At 42.1% G+C, this 27808-nt stretch overlaps 2 protein-coding genes and 2 pseudogenes across 2 annotated transcripts in view; 3 read left to right on the top strand and 1 right to left on the bottom strand.

Annotated features, from left to right (window-relative positions):
• The window catches only part of ERCC6L (ERCC excision repair 6 like, spindle assembly checkpoint helicase), a 38554-nt gene extending 37418 nt beyond the window's left edge, over nt 1–1136 (top strand). Inside the window, exon 3 of the mRNA XM_053579458.1 lies at nt 1073–1136. Coding sequence (XP_053435433.1) covers nt 1073–1092 — 20 coding nt within the window. The 3' untranslated portion in view covers nt 1093–1136. The remainder of the gene's footprint in view (nt 1–1072) is intronic.
• A 664-nt stretch (nt 1137–1800) lies between these two features.
• LOC128576869 (ubiquitin-like protein 5) lies at nt 1801–4269 on the top strand (annotated as a pseudogene).
• LOC128577291 (peptidyl-prolyl cis-trans isomerase NIMA-interacting 4-like) lies at nt 4248–27196 on the bottom strand. The gene is made up of 5 exons (XM_053579463.1): nt 27068–27196; nt 14366–14439; nt 9884–10003; nt 9266–9334; nt 4248–4444 (listed from the first exon to the last, which is right to left on the bottom strand). Exons 1-5 carry the CDS (start codon nt 27105–27107, stop codon nt 4355–4357), a joined length of 393 nt encoding a protein of 130 aa, XP_053435438.1. The 5' UTR covers nt 27108–27196; the 3' UTR covers nt 4248–4354.
• LOC128577290 (U1 small nuclear ribonucleoprotein C-like) lies at nt 4489–4883 on the top strand (annotated as a pseudogene).
• Nucleotides 27197–27808: the final 612 nt, after the last annotated feature.

The raw sequence follows: 27808 nt of genomic DNA, 5'->3' as shown, positions 1-27808 counted from the left end.
TGCTATGGGCACCAAGCCAACATTTTCATTTGAGGAAATAAAAGTTTCAGTGAGGCTGTGACCTGCCTGTGGTGACATAGTTAGGGGTGAAACAGATTTTTAACCTTGTATTACCTATAAATGAAAAGCGACTATAAAATACTGAAATACAACTATTTAGTAATAAATAGTAAAACGCTGTTTTACTTCTGACACCAAATGTGGAGGTTTTCCTCACCAAGCAATTCTCTGCTTTTCTGCAGACATTAACTTGGTGCCCTACAATTCAATTCCAATTCATTTCTGATACTACTTGGAGTTAGCGTCCAGACTCTGATGCCAAGGGCTCACTCCCACAAGAAGGCCCTCACTTCAGATGGCAGTTATAAGTATTCAGTCCCCCAGTCACACACTTCTATTCAAGTTGGCTACAAATCCAGTCTTACTAAGACTTTCCCTTTCCCCCACCCTCCCATTAAGTTTGATAATTTGCTAGAATAGCTCACAGAACTTAGGAAAAGCTTACTATTTACTATTACTAGTTTATTATAAGCAACACAACTCAGGAATAGCCTAAAGGGAGAGGTGCATAAGTACAAGTTACGCTGTTGGTGCACAGAAACACCCGCTTCAGGCACCCCAGCTCCTAACACCTTGATGGTTAAACAGCCATTGCCTAGGGGGTTTGAGATATCCCTTGGGGGGGCATGGTTAAGTAATTGGCCTTTGGTAATTAACTCAATCTCCAATCCCATTCAGGAGCTATCTAGGGGCCTCAGGCCTATAGTTGTTTCATTAGCATACAAAAGATTCATCACCCCAGAGTCTAAGGGTTTTAGGAACTATATGCCAGGTATCCAGACAATTTTTTTTTTTATTATATCTCACCCGTGTATGTTACTTGTGAATTATATGTTTATGTACATTACTATTCTCATATTACAAAATATTACAGAGGTTTGAGATAAGCTGAAATTTGAATAGGTTATCAATGGCACAAAATTTTGCTCTTACTTAAAGCAATTAATATTTTAGGGTAATGTGATTGAGCATGTATCTGTTTTTGAAAAATTACTGTAATTTTGTCTTTCAGCAATTTTAGTCTGCATCTGAATCCAGGTCACTGTTTCTCTATGTGGTATCCCACAGTGATGGAAATGAAGGGAGTGACTGCACCCTACTACATCTTTGTTTTTCAGTCCTTTCCATCAAACAGACAACTGTGGAAATTCAGCTAATAAATTCCTTTCTTCCTTGATTTAAGAAACAAAACACATGTGGTTTATTTGCCTGCCAGGAGGCTTTTTTTTTTTTTTTTGCCGGGTTTGAACCCGCCACCTCCAGCATATGGGGCTGGCACCCTACTCTGAGCTACAGGCGCCTATATCCATTTGATCTGAACAGTGAAGCTTAAGTCCTTGGTGTATTTCTCATTGAACAAACAAAATGCTCTTTCTGTTTAAGTGTATGCTATGTATGACAATTTTGGGGGGGAAAAAAAATCCATGCACATGGTAAAATATTCAAACAATACCCAAGAGACAGAGTCTCACTTTGTCACCCTCAGTAGAGTGCCATGTGTCACACAGCTCACAGCAACCTCCAACTCCTGGGCTTAGGTGATTCTCTTGCCTCAGTCTCCCAAGTAGCTGGGACCACAGGCGCCCACTAGAACGCCTGGCTTTTTTTTTTTACAGTAATTTTATCTATATTAATCTTAATATCTGTGAGACACACACATATAGTATATTCAGAAACTTTCATTATCAGTTAAATACCTTCTAGCCTCCATTTCCAGATTATTAATCCTCTTCTCTGACCATGAACAATGTGGATCTACCTATTTGTTCATTTTCCTCTGTATGTAATTAATTGCTTCCTTGACCCTACTGTGCATGCCTTATCAGGCTCAGCCCTCTTTTTGGCTATGACTATTTCTTTGGTCCTTGGTCTGGGTCTCACAGGTCCTCCCAGCCAGCATGTTGAGAGGTGATTCATCTGAAGAGGAGAGGTTCACATTATTCAATACACTATCTTTTTGTTGCCTAGGTCCTTTTTTCCTTAATTCCACCTCTCCGTGCAGGAGTGTCACCAACCGGAATATGTTTTGCATTTTGGGGAGCCACAGGGCCTAAAATCTTGCACGAATAGTCCACTGCACAGCGCGATCCTCAGGAGCCCCGGCTATTTTTTTTTTCTTGCAGTTTGGCCAGGGCCCTACCCACTGACCCACAGGTACCGCCCCAGGATTTTTTTTTTTTAATCGGTGGGACCAAGGTAAGGATTTTTAACCTGGGGTTTATGGATAGAGTTCAGGTGTCTGAATTTGGATGGGAAAAAGGTTACATCTTTTCTCCCACTGCCCTGTAGCTGGAATTTAACATTTCATTAATACTTCTGCAATAAACTGCAGATGTATTAGCAGTACCTGTGGCTTTGTTATCAATAGAATTTCATGGTTATTGCAGGTATCTCAAAATACCATTGATACTCATTACAATATCACTTTGGTTTTTAGACTTACCACTAGGTGTTACTTAATAATAAAGAGGGACACACATAAATTACAATATAAAAATTTTTTTTTTTTTTTTTGTAGAGACAGAGTCTCACTTTATGGCCCTCGGTAGAGTGCCGTGGCCTCACACAGCTCACAGCAACCTCCAACTCCCGGGCTTAAGCGATTCTCTTGCCTCAGCCTCCCGAGTAGCTGGGACTACAGGCGCCCGCCACAACGCCCGGCTTACAATATAAAAATTTAAACTTTTGATTACTGTGTTTCAAAACAGTTGACATCCTTTGTAATCCTATGTATTTTATTTTATGCCTTTAAAAATCAACAACAAAACTACCAAAAGGCTTTGCCACAAAAAAGGTTATAACCCCTGATCTAAGAGTATAAGGTAAAAAGTCTCTTACCTTCCTGTCTCCTAGTTGTGGATTGCCATTCTCAGAGATAGTCTGTTATGTACAAGCACAAGTACATACATGTATACATTTATATCTTTGTTTGAATGTACTTTTTTCTTTTTTGAGACAGAGCCTCAAGCTGTTGCCCCAGGTAGAGTGTCGTGCCAACACAGCTCACAGCAACTTCCAACTCCTGGGCTTAAATGATTCTCATGCCTCAGCCTCCCAAGTAGTTGGGACTACAGGAACCTGCCACAACACCAGGCTATTTTTTGGTTGTAGCTGTCATTGTTCGGCAGGCCTGGGCTGGATTCAAACCTGCCGGCTCTGGTGTATGTGGCTGGTGCCTTAGCTGCTTGAGCTATAGGCACCGAGCCTGTTTGAATGTACTTTTATTTTTATTTATTTATTTTGTAGAGACAAGGGTCTCACTTTATTGCCCTCGGCAAAGTGCCGTGGTGTCACACAGCTCACAGCAACCTCCAACTCCTGGGCTTAGGCGATTCTCTTGCCTCAGCCTCCCAAGTACCTGGGACTACAGGCGCCAGCCACAACGCCAGGCTATTTTTTGGTTGTAGTTGTCATTGTTTGACAGGCCTGGGCTGGATTCAAACCTGCCAGCTCTGGTGTATTTGGCTGGCACCTTGGCCGCTTGAGCTACAGGCGCTGAGCCTGTTTGAATGTACTTTTAAAGTATACAGGCCAGAGTGCTGTGTTGCTCTGAAAGGCTGAAGTAGAGATTGGATGTGCCTTCCAGTGGTTTTCAAATGCATGGAGATTGCAAAAGAATCTCTCATGGTTTTTAAAATTTTTGTCCATCAGAGCACTTGAGGCTGTAAGTTGTGGTGTCTGCAGGTTGGAAGTTTGAGTTTGGAGCTCCAGCCAGGATCAATTGAGGTTGTTTGCAACGACTGTCTGGGTAAAAAGGTCCACATTAAATGTACCACCGATGACCCCTTTGGAGACCTTAAGAAGTTGATTGCAGCCTAAACTGGCTCCCGTTGGAACAAGATTGTCCTTAAGAACTGGTACACGATTTTTTTTTTTTTTGGTAGAGACAGAGTCTCACTTTATGGCCCTCAGTAGAGTGCTGTGGCGTCACACAGCTCACAGCAACCTCCAACTCCTGGGCTTAAGCAATTCTCCTGCCTCAGCCTCCCGAGTAGCTGGGGCTACAGGCGCCCGTCACAACGCCCGGCCATTTTTCTGGTTGCAGTTTGGCCGGGGCCGGGTTTGAACCCGCCACCCTCTGTATATGGGGCCGGCGCCCTACCGACTGAGCCACAGGCGCCACCCTGGTACACGATTTTTAAGGACCATGTGTCTCTAGGGGACTATGAAATCCATGATGGGATGAACTTGGAGCTTTATTACCAATAGAGCAGACTTCCTTATCCCGCTCTACCATTCTTTCCTCCCACACTGGTATGGATGCTTGTTTTTAAAAACTCACATTAGAAAGGAGTCACCAGAGGTGGTGCCTGTGGCTCAAAGGAGTAGGCCACTGGCCCCAAATGCTGGAGGTGGCGCGTTCAAACCCAGCCCCGACCAAAAACTGCAAAAAAAAAAGAACGGAGTCGCCAACGGCCAGGAGGGAATATGCCCAAGTTTTATTGTGACTACTGCAATACATATCTCACCCATGACTCTATCTGTAAGAGACACACTGCAGTGGGAGGAAGCACAAGGAGAATGTGAGGGACTACTACCAGAAATGGATGGAAGGGCAGGCCCAGAGCCTGATTGACAAAACAACAGCTGCATTTCAACAAGGAAAAATACCTCCTCCATTCTCTGCTCCTCCTCCTGCAGGGGCGATGATTCCACCTCCCCCCAATTTTCCATGTCCTCCTCCTCCTGGTATGATGCCAGTGGGACCTGCTCCTGGAATGAGGCCACCCATGGGAGGTCACATGCCAATGATGCCTGGGCCCCCAATGATGAGATCTCCTGCTGGTCCCATGTTGGTGCCCACAGGTCCTGGAATGACTTGACTAGACAGATAAGGGTAGAGGGGAGTTTTCTTTATGTCAGTTTCATATTACTTGTTCTGTTTCACCAAGAGATTGTGGGCTGTGACTCTGGGTGTTTTCTTAATAGCATGGTAAGAAAGACTTGCTCTTCCTTCCTATCAAAGAGAGAATAGTTTTGAAGGGAAGAAGTAAACTCAAAAAAGGGGCAGTTTTCATTTGTATTGTGAAATGTGAAAATAAAATTGTTCAGTATTTTAGTTAAAAAATAAAATAAAATCAAAACTCACTTTAATGTAGAAGTCACTGGAAGTGAGGCTGCAGAAATACTGAAACCTGTTGAGAGGGAGCCTGCTGGGTGATGTAGGCTGGCAGGCTGATGGGATGGCAGATGAAGAGGAAGACTCAGCTTTACAGGAAGAAAATGAAGAAATTGGAGGAGGGGCAGAAGGTAGACAAGGTAAAAGACAGAGACTTTTTTTTCTGAAGAATTGTGATATATGATGTATGGCTTTGGGGATAACCAGAATCATCATAGAGTTCATTACTGAAATGACTCACAAGGCCATGGCTATTGGCAGACAAGGTCAAGTACAAATTGAAGATATCAACTTGTTGAAGATTCGCAAGGATCCCAGGAAGTTTGCTAGAGTTAAAGACTTGCTTACTACTAGAGTTAAAGACTTGCTTACTACTAGAGTTAAAGACTTGCTTACTATGAATGAAGAATTGAAACAGGCAAGAAAAGCATTTGAAGAAGCCAACTATGTATCTTGACATCTTTTGTAGTTTCTGAAACTCCATTATGTTCTAGGGAAACCATATGTAAGAATTGTTATATTTTCTACAGTAAGGTCCTGATATCTACCTATGTAATTAAATGGGTTTTCTGCCTTTATTTAATTATTATTTATTATTTTTATGCAGTTTTTTTGGCCAGGGCTGGGTTTGAATCTGCCACTTCCGGAATATGGGACTGGCGCCCTACTCCTTTGAGCCACAGGTGCCACCCTTTCTGCCTTTATTTTTATGGCTTTGAGATTAATTGGCTGCCTTTATATAACCATACTTGAATAACTTATTGAGTTTTAATGCCCACACATAAGTTAAAGCACCTTTAAACCACACAGTTCTTTCTATTAACAAAGGATGAAATATTAAGTGTTCTTGTGTTAGGCATATTTGTGCCATTGTGAGCTATGCTGTAGCTGTTTAATATGCAAAATCTAAATGGCATCTTTGAAAGCTGAAATATGTGCTTTATGTATTCTGAAGTTTTTATATAAAAGTATTCTGAGATTAAAAAAAATAAAGTACACAGGCCAGGTGTGATAGCATGTGCCTATAGTCCCAGCTACTCCGAGGCTGAGGTAGGAGTTGCTCGAGCCCAGGAACCTAAGGTTGTGAGCAGTGATCAAACCAGTGCATTTTAGCCTGGGCAACAGAGTAAGACCCTGCCTCAAATTAAAAAAAGTACATGTAGTTTTAATCTTACAAATGAAAGTACATGTACTGAGAATAAGATGAAGTCATTTAGGCTAGGGCCAACAAGACACAGCTGGTCTGGTCAGTTTAGGTCCTACGAGACCTTTACCTCCTGTCTCCCACTCTTTTTTTTTTTTTTTTTTTTTAGTTTATGGCCGGGGCTGGGTTTGAACCCACCACCTCTGGCATATGGGGCAGGCACCCGACTCCTTTGAGCCACAGGCACCGCCCCCTGTCTCCCACTCTTACTGTTTTCTAAATTTAGCTCCCACCCTAAAGATGCCTATCTTATCTTGGGTAGCTTAGGTGGATTGATTTAGGAGGTTAACTTTTGAATTGGAATGTTGTAATAAGTCACTGAGTTATGCCGATTATATTTGGAATAGGGGTTGGTGTAGTCTTTGCTTTAGACTTTTATGTATAAAACTGTGATTTTGGAAATGAGAGAATAGGATAGTCTTAGAGAAGCTACTCTCACTGTTCTCCAGAATCCTGGCCTTCTGACAAAGTTTAGTGGATCTATCCCCATCTCCACATATTGGCTGACAGTGACAAGCAGCCAGACCCTATTAGTCAAGTAACATACCAACTATTTGAACATATCTGGCAAATCTGCTCAATGGGGAAAGTCTCATATGGAGGCATATTCTGCTGAGTGCTCAGAAATTCATCTGAAGTGGGAAACTCAGGTCTCTAGGTGAAGATGCCATTATATAAGTTGGCATAGTATCAAATGCAGATGAAGAAGAGAATGAATGTGTGTTAAAAGAATCACTGTTAAGGCTTGGCGCCTGTAGTGTAGTGGTTACAGCGTCAGCCACATACATTGAGGGTGGCAGGTTCGAACCTGGCCCAGGACAACTTAACAAATGCAACAACAACAAAAAAAAAGCCAGGCATTGTGGCAGGTGCCTGTAGTCCCAGCTACTTGGGAGGCTGAGGCAAGAGAATTGTTCAAGCCCAAGAGTTCAAGGTTGCTGTGAACTATGACGCCACAGCACTCTACTGAGGGTGACATAGTGAGACTGTCTCAAAAAAAAAAAGATAAATAAATAAAATAAAAAAGGGAGCTGGGCGGCACCTGTGGCTCAAATGAGTAGGGTGCTGGCCCCATAGGCCAGAGGTGGTGGGTTCAAATCCAGCCCTGGGCAAAAACTGTAAAAAAAAAAAAAAAAAAAAAAAAAGGGGAAGTTAAGTCTCAGTGCCTTTTGCTCAGTGGTTAGGGCTCCAGCCACATACACTTGGGCTGGCAGATTCAAACCTGGCCTGGGCCTGCTAAACAACAATAACAACTACAACAAAAAATAGCCAGGCATTGGGAAGGCGCCTATAGTCCCAGCTATTTGGGAAGCTGAGGCAAGAGAATCGCTTAATCCCAAGAGTTTGAGATTGCTGTGAGCTGTGACGCCATAGTACTCTACCAAGGGCGACATAGTGAGACTGTCTCAAAACAAAAAAGAAAAAGGGAGTTAACATGGAATAGCTATCGTGTACCTTGTACTGTGTCTGTTAAGATAACGGAGCTAATACTTATTCTGGCAGATCAGAGTTGACTATCTTATAAAACAAGTGCTGTCCTGGAACTTTATTATGATTGTCATATATTAACCCATCTGTATGTTTTCAGTTGCATGAATAATTTGAGTTGATTCGCCTAAACGTGGTTTTTGAATTAATTTATGGGACATACTAAAAGATAAAAGTAGTTCTGGGAGGAAAGGGAATACAAATTAAAAGGAATCTGCTTGACGATAGGTTTGGAAAATGCTTAGTTGATCTGTAGGTGCTGCTCGTGGGATGAGAAAAGAATTTCTCTAGGCCAAGATAAACTTATAAAGGGAAGACTAAGGGGGAAGAGATAAGAAAGAGAAAGAAGGGAACAGAGAGCAGGGAGTGAGCAGGGGGAAGATGAGGGGTAAAGTGAGAAAAGGAGTGAAAGAATGGTAAGGCATCCCAAAGAAAGAAAGGACGAATGTCCACCCTAAGGTCCAGTGGGTAGCTGAATTTAAGGAGGGGAAGCTGAATTTAAAAGGTATTATGCCTGTAAAGGATGTGTCTGTTTTTCCTCCAGCAAGGTTGAAGACACATTTTTCCAAGTGTTATTACATATCTAGAACACTTGGGAAAGACTTGAGACTTAAAAGAACAAATTCTAGAAAACAAAGGAGCTGGGGAAATGTAAAGAGAAAGAATTTACATTTCCTTTTGGTCTAGTACCCAGCGGTTTGTGAAAACAGAAATCCGTAAGGGTAGGGGGTTGGGAGCTCGCAGGAGAAAGAAAGCAGGCAGAGAGATTTTATGCCTTGTTGAAAAACTATGAGTTTGGTTGGTGCCCATAGCTCAGTGATTAGGGCACTGGCCACATGCATTGGGGCTGGTGGGTTCAAAACCAGCCTGGGCCTGCTAAACAACAACAAAAAAACAAACAACAAAAATAGCCTGGTGTTGTAGTGGGCACCTATAGTCCCAGCTACTTGGGAGGCTGAGACGAGAGAATGGCTTGAGCCCAGGAGTTTGAGGTTGCTATGAGCTATGATATCACAGCACTCTACAGAGGGTAACAAAAAGTGAGACTTTATCTCAATTAAAAAAAAAAGAAAAAGAAAAACTATGAGTTGATAATTTTCTATTATTTCACTATGAAGACTGACCATCCTTACACTTACTTGTCTTTGAGAACTACTGATAAATACCTACTGCAGTATACACTAACCTATACCCACTTTCTTTTGAACCTATAAGCCCATACTGACAGTTCACAAAATACAAAGATTATCTAATATCTTTTAAAGAAACAAAATATATAAAACTTATTCAGTCTTTCATATGATTTATTTTCTCCCTTCAATCATAATAATATGATATCCAAATTTTGTCTTAACTGGTGGGTCTGTAAACACAGGTTTATCCATCCCACTTACAGGCAAGGCAAATGCTGCTTCTTGAAAAGGTCCAACCATGGACCCTCTGGTCATCCAACCCAAGTCGCCCTGAAAAACCGAAAAGATACATGTTATCACATGGTCCTAAATAGAGAATAGTTCTATTGTAGCTTAAGAGAATTTCCCAATATGAATGCTAAGGTTAGTAAGTTTATTCATCTGGGGTGTACAGGAAAAGGCTCAGTAAAGACAAATAGGTAGAAGTCTAATCCTAGAATGATACATATTAACAGTATTGCTGGACTTTGAAGTTAGCTATCCAAGTTTGGTCATGTAGCAGCTTAGACATAGGTGACCCTTATTCTACTATTCAAAAGTTGAACATTTCTGCTTTTAATGTCTTTGGTTTTGTTTTTAATTTTAATTTATTTTTTAGAGACATGATCTCATTATGTTGCAGCTGGCCTTGGACTCTCGGGTTCAAGTGATACTCCTACCTCAGCCTCTCAAGTAGCTGAGACTTACAGGCATACACCACCATGCCTAGCTGCTTTTAAGATCTTTAAACCAGGATATGGCTAACGGTGAATATAGGAATAATCCCTACTTCTGTGTTTTCTTGTGAAGGACAGAAAATTTTAAATAAGAGCAACATACCCCTTGCCTGGCTTTATCTTCACTGTATTGTGTAGCCACTTCACTGAATTTCATTCCAGACTTTAACTTTTCCATGGCTTCCATGATTTTGCCATGTTTTTCACATAGAATGTGTCTGACCTACAACAAAAATGTTTATATAATTCTTGGAGACTCAAATGATTCCTCATAGTACAGCAGTTATGTTTGGATTACCTCCCCAATAGAAAAAAAAAAAACACATTAGCTCATAGAGGCTGAAAATCCTGGAAGTTTGCCCAGTTGGAGGATAGTCACCAACCCATTTCCTATATCAAAGCAGTATCTCAGAGGCCTGATTTAGATGGAAAATGGGAATCTGGTTGTGGGAAGCTCAATGGTAACAAGAAGAGGAAACATGATAATGGTTGAGAGTTTTGGTTCCAGACTCAAATCCCAACTCTGCTGTATAAACTTAGGCATGTTTTTAAACTTCAAGTGTTTCCCTATTTGGACACTGAGATGGTAATAGTACCTACATGTTTTCATAGGGTTGTGAAGATTGATATAACATAGCCAGCATTCAATAAATGTCAGCTATTATTTTAACAGAGTAGGAATGATCTGAAAAAACTCAGGAAATATTTCTTACTAAAAGAGGGCTAATGTATGAAGCCTCCCCACAATTCAACACTTTGAAAATATGTTGAATATTAAGCCCTATAGAAGTATTCAAATTTGACTTATGTTTACATAAAGCCATGGTTAAAATACTTCCTTTTTTTTAGACAGACTCTGTCACTAGGGCTAAAATGCAATGGCATCATCTTAGCTCACTGCAACCTCAAACTCCTAGGCTCAAGAGATCCTCCTGCCTCAGCCTCCCAAGTAACTGGGACTATAGGCGCATGCCAGCAAGCCAGCTAATTTTTCTATTTTTAGTAGATATGCTATAGCTCAAACTGGTCAAAAGACTTTTTAAAGGTTTTCTTTTCCTTATTTATTTATTTATTTTTGTAGAGACAGAGTCTCACTTTACCGCCCTTGGTAGAGTGTAATGATGTCACAGGACTCACAGCAACCTCCAGCTCTTGGGCTTACGCGATTCTCTTGCCTCAGCCTCCCGAGCAGCTGGGACTACAGGCACCCACCACAATGCCCGGCTATTTTTTGGTTGCAGTTTGGCCAGGGCTGGGTTTGAACCCGCCACCCTCGGTATACAGGGCCGGCGCCCTACTCACTGAGCCACAGGTGCCGCTCCATTTTTTTTTTTTTGAGACAGAGTCTCACTATGTTGCCCTTGGTAGAGTGCTGTGGCATCACAGCTCACAGCAACCTCAAACTCTTGGGCTTAAGTGATTCTCTTGCCTCAGCCTCCCAAAAAGACTATCTTTAAAAATGATTTTGTCAAGAGATCTGTTTTGGGCTTGGTGCTCCTAGCTCAGTGGTTAGGGCACTGGCCGCATACACCGAGGCAGGTAGGCTCCAAACCTGGCCTGCTAAGCAACAATGACAACTGCAACCAAAAAATAGCCAGGTGTTGTGGTGGACACCTGTAGTCCCAGCTACTTGGGAGGCTGAGGCAAGATAATTGCTTAAGTCCAAGAGTTTGAGGTCGCTGTGAGCTGTGACGCCACAGCACTCTATTGGGGTGACATAGTGAGACTCTTGGTCTTAAAAAAAAAAAAAGATAAAAACAAAAAACAAAAAAATCTGTTTTTTTGCAGGATTTACAATTTCTCACTCAAGTAGAATCAGTTATAGTTGTATGTATATGTAACTCAAAGAAATGAGTTGTTAGGTGATTTCTTTCATTGTACAAACATCATAGAAGATATTTACACAAACCCAGATGGTAAATAGTATAGCCTATCTAAGCTGTATGGTATAGCCTATTGCTCCTAGGCTATAAACCTATATATAGCATGTTACTGTAATGGATATTGTAGGCAACTGGAACACTGGTAAATATTTGTGCACCTAAACATAGAAAAGGCATGATAAAAATACAGCATAAAAGATACAAAAAAATATGATACACCCGTAGAAGGTACATACCATGAATGGAGCCTGCAGGGCTACAAATTGCTCTGGGTGAGTCAGTGAGTGAATGTGAAGGTCTAGGACATGACTGTACACTACTGTAAACTTTATAAACTCTGTAAACTTAGGCTACACTAAATTTATAAAGTACTTTTCTTCAATAACCTCAGGTTACTATATCTTTACTTTATAAACTTTTAAGTTTAATTTTTTGACTCTTTTGTATTAACACTTAGCTTAATACAAACACAATGTATTGTGGATGTGTACTCTTAACTATGAAAACACAGCTGTAAAAAAGTATCTTTTCAGACAGTCTCAAGCTGTCACCCTGGATAGAGTGCCATGATGTCATCATAGCTCACAGCAACCTCAAACTTTTGGGCTCAAATGATCTTCTTGCCTCAGTTTTCCTATTTTTAGTGGAGATGGGATTTCACTCTTTTTCAAGCTGGTCTCAAACTCCTGAGCTCAAGCAATCCACCTGTCTTGGCCTCCCAGAGTGTTAGGATTACAGGTGTGAGCCACTGTGCCCAGCCAAAAAAAAAAGTACTTTCTTCATACCCTTTTTCTATTTTTTTAATTTTTAACTTTTTAAAATTTTTTGTTAAAAACTAAGACACACATTGTGGCAGGCACCTCTAATCCCAGCTACTCAGAAGTCTAAGGCAAGAGGATCGCCTGAATCCAGAAGTTTGAGGTTGCTGTGAGCTATGATGCCATAGCACTCTACCCAGGATAGACAGAGTAAGACTCTGTCTCAAAAAAAAAAAACGACAACAACAAAAACCCTTAAGACACAAATATAAGCTTAGGCCTACACAGGATCAGGATCATCAATATTACTATCTTCCACTTTTACATCTTGTTCCACTGGAAGTTCTTCAGGGGCAATAACATGGAAGGAGCTGTCATCTCCTAGGACAACAATGCTTTCTTCTGGAATACCTCCTGAAGGACTTGTCTGAGGCTGTTTTATAGTTAACTTTTTTCTTGTAAATTGAAGTATACTCTAAAATAACTATGAAAGGTATATACAGAGTGGCCATAAAGTTCATGTGCAATTTAAAATAGTAAACCACCTATATGACAGTTGTCCCATAAGATTATAAAGGAGCTAAATACTGTAGTATTTAGTATACAGAATGGCCATAAAGTTTGTGTGCAATTACAGATTAAAGTTTCTCCTGGCAGACATTCCTCTGGGACTAGGTTAAGTACTTCAAGTAATTATTTGCTGATTTTCTCCCACCCCCATATCCATGGCATGGTCAGGGCTCTGGCGCACTAGTAGGGGAGCTTTCTAATCAGACCTGCACCTTGGCCCATTTGTTCAGCAGAGGTGGCTCTTGGTTTCACAAAATAGTATTTTGTCCTAAGAAATAACTTGTTTACTTACTAGGGAAATCTAATTTAATGTATTTTAAGGAAAACGACTAAAACTATGAAGAAATTCTGATATCTGAAAAGTGAGAACAGGGCGGCGCCTGTGGCTCAGTGAGTAGGGCGCCGGCCCCATATGCCGAGGGTGGCGGGTTCAAACCCAGCCCCGGCCAAACTGCAACAAAAAATAGCTGGGCATTGTGGCGGGCGCCTGTAGTCCCAGCTGCTCGGGAGGCTGAGGCAAGAGAATCACGTAAGCCCAAGAGCTGGAGGTTGCTGTGAGCCGTGTGACGCCACAGCACTCTACCGAGGGTGGTACAATGAGACTCTGTCTCTACAAAAAAAAAAAAAAAAAGTGAGAACATATTTTATTTTATTATTATTATTATTATTTAGAATGTCGCCCTCGGTAGAGTACCGTGGTATCACAGCTCACAGCAACCTCAAACTCCTGGGCTTAAGCGATTCTCTTGCCTCAGCCTGGGCAAGAGGTGGGACTATAGGTGCCCGACACAATGCCCAGCTATATTTTGGTTGGAGCTGTCATTGTTTGGCAGGCCTGGGCTGGATTTGAACTCACCAGCTCTGGTGTATGTGGCTGGTGCCTCAGCCACTTCAGCTACAGGCGCCACCCCCAAGGACAACTTTTTTTTTTGTAGAGACAGAGTCTCACTTTATCACCCTCGGTAGAGTGCCATGGCATCACACAGCTCACAGCAACCTCCAACTCCTGGGCTTAGGCAATTTTCTTGCCTCAGCCTCCCAAGTAGTTGGGACTACAGGTGCCCACCACAATGCCCGGCTATTTTTTTGTTGCAGTTGTCGTTGTTTGGCAGGCCTGGGCTAGGCTCGAACCCGCCAGCCTCAGTGTATGTGGCTGGCAACCTACTCACTGAGCTATGGGTGCCAAGCTGAGAAAATATTTTAAAAGAATTACTTTTTAGAAGTGCGATTCGTCTATATGTATTTTCCAATTTCATGTTATCTTGATTTTGCATTAGTGTTAGAATAAGTTGAGCATACTGTGTTTTACGTGTACCAACATGTATATGTTATTTCTATTTAAAGTGGAAAAAAAGGAGCTAGTAACTCACTCACCTTTACTGCATTGCCACCACCTTTGGGACCCTGAGCCTTCTTGTCAGAAATGTCGCTTCCAGAAGCTGCTCCCCCTGTAGAGAAGAGATGGCAGGCACTTATTTAAACTGCAGTTTGATATTTACAGAAAGGTCCAACACACAGCATGAGCTGATACTTCTGTCATAGCATGAAGCTTCAAAAGGGAGTTCTGCCAGACACAGTACTCCATCAAGCAAAATTAATCTGTGACTCGCCTCTCTCCAAACAGGAAATCCATGTCCTACATAGGCCCTTCACAAAAAAAATGGATACACAAGTGAGTGTGCTAATGAGCAAATGAGAGCTCCAGAAGCCTGGTACAGATTCTCTGGACCCAGTTTTAAATCCTGCCTTCTAATGACAAACCCCTAAGCTCTTGTAAGATTTCTTTTCTTTCTTTCTTTTTTTTTTTTTTTTGAGACACAACACCCAGCTACTTTTAGAGACAGGGTCTCACTTTGGCTCAGGCTGGTCTTGAACTCCTGAGCTCAGGTGATCCAACTGCCTCGGCCTCCCATGTAAGATTTCTAGTATGTACTGCACCCAGGTATTGGAGCACTCAAAATTCCAGTAAATCTTCAAGAATATTTTAAATAGGTGTGGTGCTCTTAGCACAGTAGTTACGGCGCCAGCACACACTCTGAGGCTGGGGGGTTCGAAGCCGGCTGGGGCCAGCTAAAACAATGACAACTGCAACAAAAAGTAGCCAGGTGTTGTGGCGGGCACCTGTAGTCCCAGCTACTTGGGAGGCTGAGGCAAAATAATTGCTTAAGCCCAAAAGTTTGAGGTTGCTGTGAGCTGTGATGCCACAGCAGTCTACCCAGGCAACATAGTAGGACTCTGTCGCAAAAAAAAAAAAAAAAAGAGCATTTTAAATAAAGATCAAATTTCTGGCTGGGCACCTGTAGCTCAGTGGTTAGGGCGCTGGCCACATGTACCAGGGCTGGTGGGTTTGAACCTAGCCCAGGCCTGCTAAAATAAAAAATAAAAAAATAGCTGGGTATTGTGGCAGGTATCTGTAGTTCCAGCTTCTAGGGAGGCTGAGGGAAGAAAATCACTTGAGCCCAAGAGTTTGAGGTTGCTGTGAACTATGACATCACAACACTCTACCAAGGGCAACAAAGTGAGACTCTGTCTCATGAAAAAAAATAAGTAAATAAAGATCAAATTTCCCACTACCCATTTTTGATTAAAGAATACATTCATATCTAAATGCCTTGATGTCTTCCTAAGAAAAGTCATTAATATTCAGATTAACAACCACTGACAGTTATCTTCTGTGTAGGGCAGCATACTTACTGTTAGGGGCTGACGTTCCTAAGAACTATAACTAGATTAAGTGTTCAGTTCATTAAACACTTAACTAACTACTAGGTTCCAGGCATTGGGGTACAAAGATGAACAAGCCACACACCGTCCTTTAGGGAACTCATATTCTAGTAGAGGAAGACAGATCATTTCAGGAGAATGCAGTTGGTGTAGAAACAGTTAAGGCCAGGGGGCTGTAGAAGCAGAGAGGACATATGAGCCAGCCAAAGGAAATTTCCTAGATGAGTAGGAGCTGGTAGCTGAAGAAAGAATGGGGAGAAGACACAGGGTATGTACAGGAAATCATATGGATGAAGCCAAATTTGAAGTGGGAATATTGTCAGATGAACCTGCCTGGAGGAGATAGCTGAGGGTCAGGGCACAGGGACTTCAGGCCCCATTAAGGAAGAATTTATCTTAGAAGTAATAAAGAACCACTGACATTTTCAAAAGGAGACTATCTTAACTTGTCTTAGTATCTCCAATGTCTACCTAGCACAGTGCCTGACATACAATAGATGTTCAATAAATGTTTAACTAAAAAATCCAAATACTGACCACCAAAAACCTAAAGAAACGTTACTGCCAAAGGAGTTCTATTAAACTGGGTTTGCTGTATACCTTCTCTTGAGTGATGTTGCCTTTCAGTTATCTCATCCTCTCCCTTCCTGGATACTGTCATCTTCTGACTGCCACCCCACTGCCTTTGATTTACTGAGGACTCTGGCATCAGCTTTGGGCTTCCTCTCCACCCTCACTCCTGTCATTATTTTGGGTGACCTCATCATCTATGGTGAAGAATCTCATCCAACAACATAATGTCACAGTTCTGGATCTCCCTCCTGAATGCTGATGCTGTCTACTCCAGACCATCTGCCCCTGGAGTACATGATGGGACTGTACCACTCAGAATTACTTCAGTCTCTAGCTACAACCTCCTGTCCTTCTCAGGCCTTATTCCCACAATGCTAGTATTATGGATGAAATCATATCACATCCACATGATTTCCTGCACATACTCTTCACAAAACTTCCTCCCCTCACCATTACTATTGAATCCCTTTATCCTTCTATGTTCCCCTAGACTGCAAGACTTCTTCCATTTTCAGTCTGGATCCCATGCTCAGTCATCTGAACCGCATCCCCACTGGCACCCATAATTCCCTTGTGTCACTATCCTTCTTTTTTTTTTTTTTTGAGACAGGGTTTCATTCTGTTGCCTCAGCTAGAGTAAAGTGGTGTCATCAGAGCTCACTGCAACCTCAAACACCTGGGCTCAAGTGATCCTTCTGCCTCAGCCTCCAGAGTAAGTGGAACTACAGGTGTGTGCCACCACATTCAGCCAACTTTTAAAATTTTTCTGTAGAGATAAGGTCTCACTATTTTGCTTAGGCTGTTCTCAAACTTGTGGCTTCAAACAAACCTCCCCCCTTCTACCTCAGCCTCCCAAAGTGCTGGGATTACAGGACTATCCTCCTATTGCATTAATTACTGTTCAATAAAACTGTGCAACTGTGCCTCAAGGCTACACCTAGCTTTTTTCAATCCTAGATTGTGCCAGTTGCAAGGAACTAGGTAAATCATGATCATGGTGATCAAATTCATGACCTTCAATCTTAGTCAGGCTCCCAGCCCCGGCCAAAAAAAAAACTGCAGAAGATGGCAGCCGAGTAACAGCTTCCTTGCATCTGGGCACCGTGAGTCTGGGGAGATAGGACTCCAGGCATCTCTGGCTGGTGGGAACTGCCTAGCATCACTCCTATGAGGATACAGGGAGTCAACGAGAGACTTCTGGACCCCACGAGGAGGACTAAAACAGTGGAAAACTGGCAAGTGGTCGCGTGTGTTCAATCCGTCTAAACCCGCCCACAACTGTAAGTTCAGTAGCAGCGAGACTGCAAACCAGAAAGGCCTTACCTGTGAACTGTTTTGATGTCCCTGGACTTGGCACTGAGTTGAACTGCCCTGGGGAAGGCCTGAGCGGGAGTGCGGAGAACTTTGGCCATTGTCTAGGGCCCCAGTCTGAGCCGCTGAGCCAGACGGAGCTAATAGTGTTTGGCGGTGGGTCACACGCAACCATTGCCAGTGATCTGCCCCGGCAAGCTCCGCCCTCAGGGTCGCAGAGCTAGAAACGGGTGGGAGCTTGTAACCCAGCAACCAAGTAGCCTAAGGGTGGGGTCTGAGCCGCCTTGCAGCCCTAACCCTCAGGGGCAGAGTGAGACCGGTTTTGGCACACTGGGTAAGTGGATAGCCACTTCAGCAGTGATTCCAGCGAGAAAGCGGGGAAAGCTTCTGCTCAGCAAGTTTACAAGTTCAAAGTGCCTTTCAAGTGGGCTGAAGAGAGATTTAGGGTGTCTACCTGCTGGGGTTTGAGAAATCAGCAGCCTCCAGTCGTATCAGAACTGTGACTAACATCTCATACCCCAGAAGACCACGTGTTGCCCAGACAATATACAATAACATATACAAACTGCTTTGTTTTTGGTAGTGTATTTTTTTCTTTTTTTTTTTTTTGTTTGGTTGTTTTTTGTTTGTTTGTTTATTTTGACGTTGTTGATATTCTTTTGTTTTTTAATTTCAATCTTTTCCATACAGATCCCTTTTTCTTTCTCAATTTTTCTAGTTTAATTATAATTTCCCGTTGCTGCCTTTTTTAATAACTACAACTTCATTTTTGCTAGTGTTTCTACCCCTATCATTTGGTTTTTCACCCAATTGTATCCCCGTAAAGTTTTCTGTTTGCTTGTTTTGGTTTGATCTATAGCATTTTTGTCTTTCCTCTCTACTTGGTGGAGGTGGGGTACTGTGTCTGATCAGGTTAGCAAAGAGCTGATGACCTCAAGGGAACCACCCAACTGGGCACCCCCAGAAGGTGGGGTTTTTTAAGGTTGTGTCAAAGTACCCAACTGTACACCTATATTGCCCTGTCTCCCTCGTTCTGTACCTCTCTTCTTTTTGTCAATATTCCTTATCCCCACCCCCTCTCCTTTCTCTATCTTTCTTTTTTTTCTTATCACTTGGTCCTCCTTTCTTTCATCCCTTTTTTGCTCCTCAACCTTCTCACCCTTCTGGTCCTGTAACCCTTAGTCCACAGGCACAAGAACTTAAAGAGCAAGAGGAAGTGAAAGGAAAATTAGGGCAAGGAAACAGATAAAAGAAACCACTCATGAGGAAGAATCAGCAGAAAACTCCAGGCAACATGAAGAACCAGTCCACAACAACCCCGCCAAGGGACCATGAGGTAGCTATGGCAGAGGATTCCACCTATACAGAAATGTTAGGAATGACAGAAAGGGAATTTAGAATACACATGTTGAAAACAATGAAAGAAATGATGGAAACAATGAAGGAAACTGCTAATAAAGTGGAAAATAACCAAAAGGAGATCCAAAAACAGAATCAAATCAGAGATGAATGATATGAAGAATATAAAAAGGATATAGCAGAGCTGAAGGAAATGAAACAGTCAATCAGGGAACTTAAAGATGCAATGGAAAGTATCAGCAACAGGTTAGACCATGCAGAAGAAAGAATTTCAGAGGTAGAAGACAAAGTTTTTGAGATAACTCAGATAGTAAAAGAGGCAGAAAAGAAGAGAGAGAAAGCAGAACGTTCACTGTCAGAATTATGGGACTTTATAAAGCGTTCCAACATACGAGTTATAGGAATTCCAGAAGGGGAAAAAGAATGCCCCAGAGGAATGGAAGCCATACTAGAGAATATTATAAAAGAAAATTTCCCAAACATCACCAAAGATTCTGACACACTGCTTTCAGAGGGATATCGGACCCCAGGTCGCCTCAACTCTAACCGAGCTTCTCCAAGACACATTGTGATGAACCTGTCCAAAGTCAAGACAAAAGAAAAGATTCTGCAAGCTGCCAGGAGTAAGCGCCAGTTGACCTACAGGGGCAAATCCATCAGAGTGACCGCAGACTTCTCTAATGAAACTTTCCAAGCAAGAAGACAATGGTCATCTACCTTTCATCTACTTAAACAGAACAATTTTCAGCCCAGAATTATGTACCCTGCTAAGCTAAGCTTCAAAATTGACGGAGAAATCAAATCATTTACGGATATACAAACATTGAGGAAATTCGCCACAATAAGACCGGCTCTACAGGAAATACTTCAACCTGTTCTGCACACTGACCACCACAATGGATCAGCAGCAAAGTAAGAACTCAGAAATCAAAGGACAGAACCTAACCTCCACACTGATGCAAAAGATAAAACTAAGCAATGGACTCTCACCAAATAAGACGAATAGAATACTACCACACTTATCAATTATCTCAATAAATGTTAATGGCTTGAATTCCCCACTGAAGAGACATAGATTGGCTGACTGGATTAAAAAACACAAGCCATCCATTTGCTGTCTGCAAGAAACACACCTGGCTTCAAAAGACAAATTCAAGCTCCGAGTCAAGGGTTGGAAGACAATTTTTCAGGCAAATGGAATTCAGAAGAAAAGAGGAGTTGCAATCTTATTTTCAGATACATGTGGATTTAAAGCAACTAAAGTCAAAAAAGACAAAGATGGTCACTTTATATTGGTCAAGGGAAAACTACAACAAGAAGACATTTCAATTCTAAATATTTATGCACCCAATTTAAATGCTCCCAGATTCCTGAAGCAGACCTTACTCAGTCTGAGCAATATGATATCTGATAATACCACCATAACAGGGGACTTTAACACACCTCTTACAGAGCTGGACAGATCCCCTAAACAGAAATTAAACAAAGATATAAGAGATTTAAATGAGACCCTAGAACAACTATGCTTGATAGACGCATATAGAACTCTCCACCCCAAAGACAAAGAATATACGTTCTTCTCGTCACCCCATGGAACATTCTCCAAAATTGATCATATCCTGGGACACAAAACAAATATCAACAGAATCAAAAGAATTGAAATTTTACCTTGTATCTTTTCAAACCATAAGGCACTAAACATGGAAGTCAACTCTAACAAAAATGCTCGACCCCACCCAAAGGCATGGAAATTATTGTTGAATAACAGATGGGTGCAGGAAGAAATAAAACAGGAAATCATTAACTTCCTTGAGCATAACAACAATGAAGACACAAGCTACCAAAACCTGTGGGATACTGCAAAAGCAGTTTTGAGAGGAAAATTCATCACTTTAGATGCCTACATTCGAAAAACAGAAAGAGAGCACATCAACAATCTCACAAGAGATCTTATGGAATTGGAAAAAGAAGAACAATCTAAGCCTAAAGTCAGTAGAAGAAAAGAAATATCCAAAATCAAATCAGAGATCAATGAAATTGAAAATAAAAGAATCATTCAGAAAATTAATGAAACAAGGAGTTGGTTTTTTGAAAAAATAAATAAAATAGATAAACCATTGGCCAGACTAACTAGAAATAGAAAAGTAAAATCTCTAGTAACCTCAATCAGAAACGATAAAGGGGAAATAACAACTGATCCCACAGAGATACAAGAGATCATCTCTGAATACTACCAGAAACTCTATGCCCAGAAATTTGACAATGTGAAGGAAATGGATCAATATTTGGAATCACACCCTCTCCCTAGACTTAGCCAGGAAGAAATAGAGCTCCTGAACAGACCAATTTCAAGCACTGAGATCAAAGAAACAATAAAAAAGCTTCCAACTAAAAAATGCCCTGGTCCAGATGGCTTCACTCCAGAATTCTATCAAACCTTCAAGGAAGAGCTTATTCCTGTACTGCAGAAATTATTCCAAAAAACTGAGGAAGAAGGAATCTTCCCCAACACATTCTATGAAGCAAACATCACCCTGATACCAAAACCAGGAAAAGACCCAAACAAAAAGGAGAATTTCAGACCAATCTCACTCATGAATATAGATGGAAAAATTCTCAACAAAATCCTAGCCAATAGATTACAGCTTATCATCAAAAAAGTCATCCATCATGATCAAGTAGGCTTCATCCCAGGGATGCAAGGCTGGTTTAACACACGCAAGTCCATAAACGTTATCCACCATATTAACAGAGGCAAAAATAAAGATCACATGATCCTCTCAATAGATGCAGAAAAAGCATTTGATAAAATCCAGCATCCTTTTCTAATTAGAACACTGAAGAGTATAGGCATAGGTGGCACATTTCTAAAACTGATTGAAGCTATCTATGACAAACCCACAGCCAATATTTTACTGAATGGAGTAAAACTGAAAGCTTTTCCTCTTAGAACTGGAACCAGACAAGGTTGTCCTCTGTCACCTTTACTATTCAACATAGTGCTGGAAGTTCTAGCCAATACAATTAGGCAAGACAAGGAAATAAAGGGAATCCAAATGGGAGCAGAGGAGGTCAAACTCTCCCTCTTTGCTGATGACATGATCTTATACTTAGAGAACCCCAAAGACTCAACCACAAGACTCCTGGAAGTCATCAAAAAATACAGTAATGTTTCAGGATATAAAATCAATGTCCACAAGTCAGTAGCCTTTGTATACACCAATAACAGTCAAGATGAGAAGCTAATTAAGGACACAAATCCCTTCACCATAGTTTCAAAGAAAATGAAATACCTAGGAATATACCTTACGAAGGAGGTGAAGGACCTCTATAAAGAAAACTATGAACTCCTCAGAAAGGAAATAGCAGAGGATATTAACAAATGGAAGAACATACCATGCTCATGGATGGGAAGAATCAACATTGTTAAAATGTCTATACTTCCCAAAGCAATCTACCTATTCAATGCCATTCCTATCAAAGTACCTACATCGTACTTTCAAGATTTGGAAAAAATGATTCTGCATTTTGTATGTAACCGGAAAAAACCCCGTATAGCTAAGGCAGTTCTCTGTAACAAAAATAAAGCTGGGGGCATCAGCATACCAGATTTTAGTCTGTACTACAAAGCCATAGTGCTCAAGACAGCATGGTACTGGCACAAAAGCAGAGACATAGACACTTGGAATCGAATTGAACACCAAGAAATGAAACTAACATCTTACAACCACCTAATCTTCGATAAACCAAACAAGAACTTACCTTGGGGGAAATACTCCCTATTCAATAAATGGTGTTGGGAGAATTGGATGTCTACATGTAAAAGACTGAAACTGGACCCACACCTTTCCCCACTCACAAAAATTGACTCGAGATGGATAAAGGACTTAAATTTAAGGCATGAAACAATAAAAATCCTCAAAGAAAGCATAGGAAAAACACTGGAAAATATTGGCCTGGGGGAAGACTGCCCCAGGCAATTGCAACAACAACAAAAATAAACAAATGGGACTTCATTAAACTGAAAAGCTTCTGTACAGCTAAGGAGACAATAACCAAAGCAAAGAGACAACCCACACAATGGGAAAGGATATTTGCATATTTTCAATCAGACAAAAGCTTGATAACCAGGATCTATAGAGAACTCAAATTAATCCACATGAAAAAAGCCAACAATCCCTTATATCAATGGGCAAGAGACATGAATAGAACTTTCTCTAAAGACGACAGACAAATGGCTAACAAACACATGAAAAAATGTTCATCATCTCTATATATTAGAGAAATGCAAATCAAAACATCCCTGAGATATCATCTAACCCCAGTGAGAATGGCCCACATCACAAAATCTCAAAACTGCAGATGCTGGCGTGGATGTGGAGAGAAGGGAACACTTTTACACTGCTGGTGGGACTGCAAACTAGTACAACCCTTCTGGAAGGAAGTATGGAGAAACCTCAAAGCGCTCAACCTAGACCTCCCATTTGATCCTGCAATCCCATTACTGGGCATCTACCCAGAAGGAAAAAAATCCTTTTATCATAAGGACACTTGTACTAGACTGTTTATTGCAGCTCAATTTACAATTGCCAAAATGTGGAAAGAGCCTAAATGCCCACCAACCCAGGAATGGATTAACAAGCTGTGGTATATGTATACCATGGAATACTATTCAGCCATTAAAAAAAATGGAGACTTTACATCCTTCGTATTAACCTGGATGGAAGTGGAAGACATTATTCTTAGTAAAGCATCACAAGAATGGAGAAGCATGAATCCTATGTACTCAATCTTGATATGAGGACAATTAATGACAATTAAGGTTATGGGGGGGGGAAGCAGAAAGAGGGATGGAGGGAGGGGGGTGGGGCCTTAGTGTGTGTCACACTTTATGGGGGCAAGACATGATTGCAAGAGGGACTTTACCTAACAATTGTAATCAGTGTAACTGGCTTATTGTACCCTCAATGAATCCCCAACAATAAAAAAAAAAAATCCCACCGAGTCCCTGCCCCTCAAGGGACAAATACCCTAGTCTTCCACTCTAAGAGAGAAAGGGGAGAGAGGGGGATTGGTAAACTCTAACCTAACTAGCACAATGTAAAGGGTATACAGGGTGAAGGGCTCAACTACAACTTGAACCTTACCTAACAAATGTAAATGGTATAACTTAATCATTTGTACCCTCCTATTAAACTGAAATTTTTTAAAAAACATAGATGTCGGCTTGGCGCCTGTACCTCAAGCGGCTAGGGCGCCAGCCACATATACCAGAGCTGGTGGATTCGAATTCAGCCTGGGCCCGCCAAACAATGACAACTACAACCAAAAAATAGCCGGGCGTTGTGGCTAGCACCTTGTAGTTCCAGCTACTTGGGAGGCTGAGGCAAGAGAATTGCTTAAGCCCAAGAGTTGGAGGTTGCTGTGAGCCCACGGCACTCTACCCAGGGAGACAGCTGGAGACTCCATCTCAAAAAAAAAAAAAAAAATTGATGTCATTAAGCATTACTTCCCTAATTCTACCCCTTCCGCTCTCCCCACCCCAATTTCTACAACCATACCCATCTGGCCTTTTTCTCTAAGACCTCGAGCATAAGGTGTCCCTTTCTTTTTTTTTTTTTTTTTTATTTATTAGAGGTAGAGTTTCACTTTGCCGTGGCATCACAGCTCACCGCAACCTCCATCTTTCGGGCTTAGGCAATTCCCTTGCCTCAGCCTTTCAAGTAGCTAGGACTATAGGTGCCCACCACAATGCCCAGCTATTTTTTGTTACAGTCTGGCCGAGGTTTTGAACCCGCCACCCTTGGTATATGGGGCCAGTGCCCTACTCACTGAGCCACAGGCGCCGCCCCCAGGTGACCCTTTCTGTTAAAAGGTCAATTGCTCCACGTCAGGCTGGAACTCCCTTTTTCCTAGATCTCACTCTTTTATATCTTTATCTCTCTTTTTCTACTGGGATTCTTCACCTCAGCCTTACTCCCACATTTTCCCCATTCTGAAAAAACAAAATAAAACTTTCTCTTAATCCTTTGTCTTCTTCTATCTACCATCCCATTTTCATGATTATCAATTAGAACCTGCTATATGGGGCGGCGCCTGTGGCTCAAAGGAGTAGGGTGCCGGCCCCATATACTGGAGGTGACGGGTTCAAACCTGGCCCCAGCCAAAAACTGAAAAAAACAAACAAACAAACAAACAAAAAAACACCTGCTGTATGGCTCAGCGCCTGTACCTCAGTGGTTACAGTGTGCTGGCCACATACACTGAGGCTAGCGGGTTCAAACCCAGCCTGGGCCTGCTAAACAACAATGACAACTACAACAAAAAATAGACGGGCATGTGGCGGGTGGTTGTAGTCCCAGCTACTTGGGAGGCTGAGGCAAGAGAAGCTTGCCTCAAAGCCCAAGACTTTGAGGTTCCTGTGAGCTGTGACGCCACGGCACTCAACCGAGGGCAACATAGTGAGCTCTGTCTCAAAAAATAAAATAAAATAAAATAAAACCTGCTATGATGTCCACACTGATTATCTACAATTGATCACTTCCCTGTGAGTCCTCTAGTCACTTCAGTCTGGCTTCTACCTTTCTCAGGCCACCCAAACCACTCTTGCCTTAGGCCACCTCTAATTTCCAATTTTAAACAGTACTGTTTCTTGTCCTCATCTTATTTGGCCATTTTGCTGTGCATAATAGATCATACTCTCTTTTTACCAAACCTCCAGCCTCTCTAAGAGATTATTTTGCACTTCCTGTATCTGCCTTCTTCTCTGCCTGACCCAGGATATCCTCTGCTCTTCTATAAACTTTCCATAGGTAATCTCATACTCTCTCACAGGCTCCACTATCATCTATATATTACTGACTCCTAAAACCTACATGTGCAACCCAGACCTTTCCCTCAAACATCAGATTCAAATATCCAACCACTTCCTGACTACATCTTCACTTAGATGTCCCACAGACAACATCAAAATCAACATATCTAAATGTGAACTCATGAACTTATCACCACTCTTTGTGTACCTTTGATGTTAGCAAGTTAGAAATCCAATACAGAAAACAGAATGATTATTTATCTCTACCCCTACCCCATCCCCAATCCAATAAATCACCAAGTCCTGACTATATCACATCCTAAATATTTATAGAATCTTTTCTCTCCTCTTAGTTCCCACAGCCTTTACCTTACCTCAGGCCACCATCATCTCTCATAGGACTACTGCAATAATCTTCTCAGAGTTCTTTCTGACCCTTCAGTGACTTTCTTAACATCCCAAGGAGCATTTTTCATGATTCAATCTTTGTTTTTTTTCTTCATTCTTACCACCTGCCCTTCTGTGTTGAGTTTTTGCTCCAGCAACACTATACAGACCAGTTTCTCATCTCAGAGCTTCTGCTGCTGGAACCTCTGTAGAGAATGCTTTGACCTACCTCCACTGCCTAGTTTGACGTGCTTAACTCATCTCCAGAAAGTCTTCCTTTCTCTGTTCCCCAGGTGGATGATGCACTTCCTCAGTTTCCATAACAGCCCCATATACATCTCTCAACCTTCCATTTAGTACAGTGCTTTTCCCCAGTACTTCGAGAGCTCCTTAAAACCAAGATCTGTCTTACTCTTACATCCTCAGAGCTTTCCCTGTGCCTGACACATTTCTGTTCACTGGATGAATAAGTCCTTCCCTGATGGCTGACATATATTCTGTAAGCATTAAAAGGAATCTTAAGGACCAGAATCAACATGGACTTTTTTTATTGCTGCCTTTTGACACGTCTACACTTTGTAGCTCTAATAACTGCTTGAAATAGCAGCCCCAAGTCATCACCTTCCAGGAACCATCGCCACCAGCTGCTATCACCCACCAGGTGATTGTAGCCCAGTATATTGTACTGTAGCCCGATATACTGTATCGTAGCCCAGTATATTCCTACAACTTCAGTAGCCCTTCGCGCACTTAAACCTTTCCGGAGAATCCCCAGACATGATCAATGGCAGCTCTGTGGGGCCACTGGCCACTTGCTACCTCCATCCCAGACCCTGGGGACTGCCTATCTGTTCCTGCCCCAGATCCTCGCCCACCCCCATTGTCTTTGATCGCTCCAACCACGCTACCTTTCCCTTTTCCAGAACCGGTTTTTCCCTTGGGCGGCATCTTTGAAACTTGTAGCCAACTCGCAACTGCTCGCGGTTGCGTAACAAAGCCCCTTCAGGTCCCACAGGCTTGTCCTAAACAATGCCTGAAAGCGGTATCCCAGTCGACTGTTCCTATTGGGTCTCCAGAAGCAGGCACAGTTTGGGATAGAACCATTCCTTTGACGCTCGGACCAATGGGATTGAATATCTCTAACCAATAAGAATCCTGGGACCTGGTAGGGGGCGGAAACGTCACACGCTCTTGTTTTCACTAGCTCCCCCGCTCAGGCCCATTTCTTTCACGCTTGCGCAGTAGGAACTGTGGGCGTGCAGTCTCTCCGAGCGGGCTCCGGCCTATCCCGCGGGGCCACCAAAGGGAAAGCAGGAAGAGCCACGTTGGCGTCCGCCTTCTACTGTTCCTCCTACACCCTGGCCTTCACTGCCTGGCAGTTTTTCGGTTTTTTGTTTTTTTTTGAGACAGAGTCTCACTTTGTGTCCCTGGGTAGGGTGCTGTGGCTTCATAGCGCACAACAACCTCAAACTCTTGGGCGCAAGAGATTCTTTTGCCTCAGCCTCCAAAATAGCTGGGACTATAGGCGCCCGCCACAACGCCCAGCTGTTTTTTTTTTTTTTTTTTTTTGCTGTGTTTGGCTGGGGCTGGGTTTGAACCTGCCACCTCCGGCACATGGGGCCGGCGCCCTACCCCTTTGAGCCACAGGA

This window comes from Nycticebus coucang, chromosome X, assembly GCF_027406575.1.
Source record: "Nycticebus coucang isolate mNycCou1 chromosome X, mNycCou1.pri, whole genome shotgun sequence".
Classification (NCBI taxonomy): Eukaryota; Metazoa; Chordata; class Mammalia; order Primates; family Lorisidae; genus Nycticebus; species Nycticebus coucang.
The sequence above is the reverse complement of the archived record's forward strand: the minus strand, read 5'-3'. Positions and strand labels throughout refer to the sequence as shown.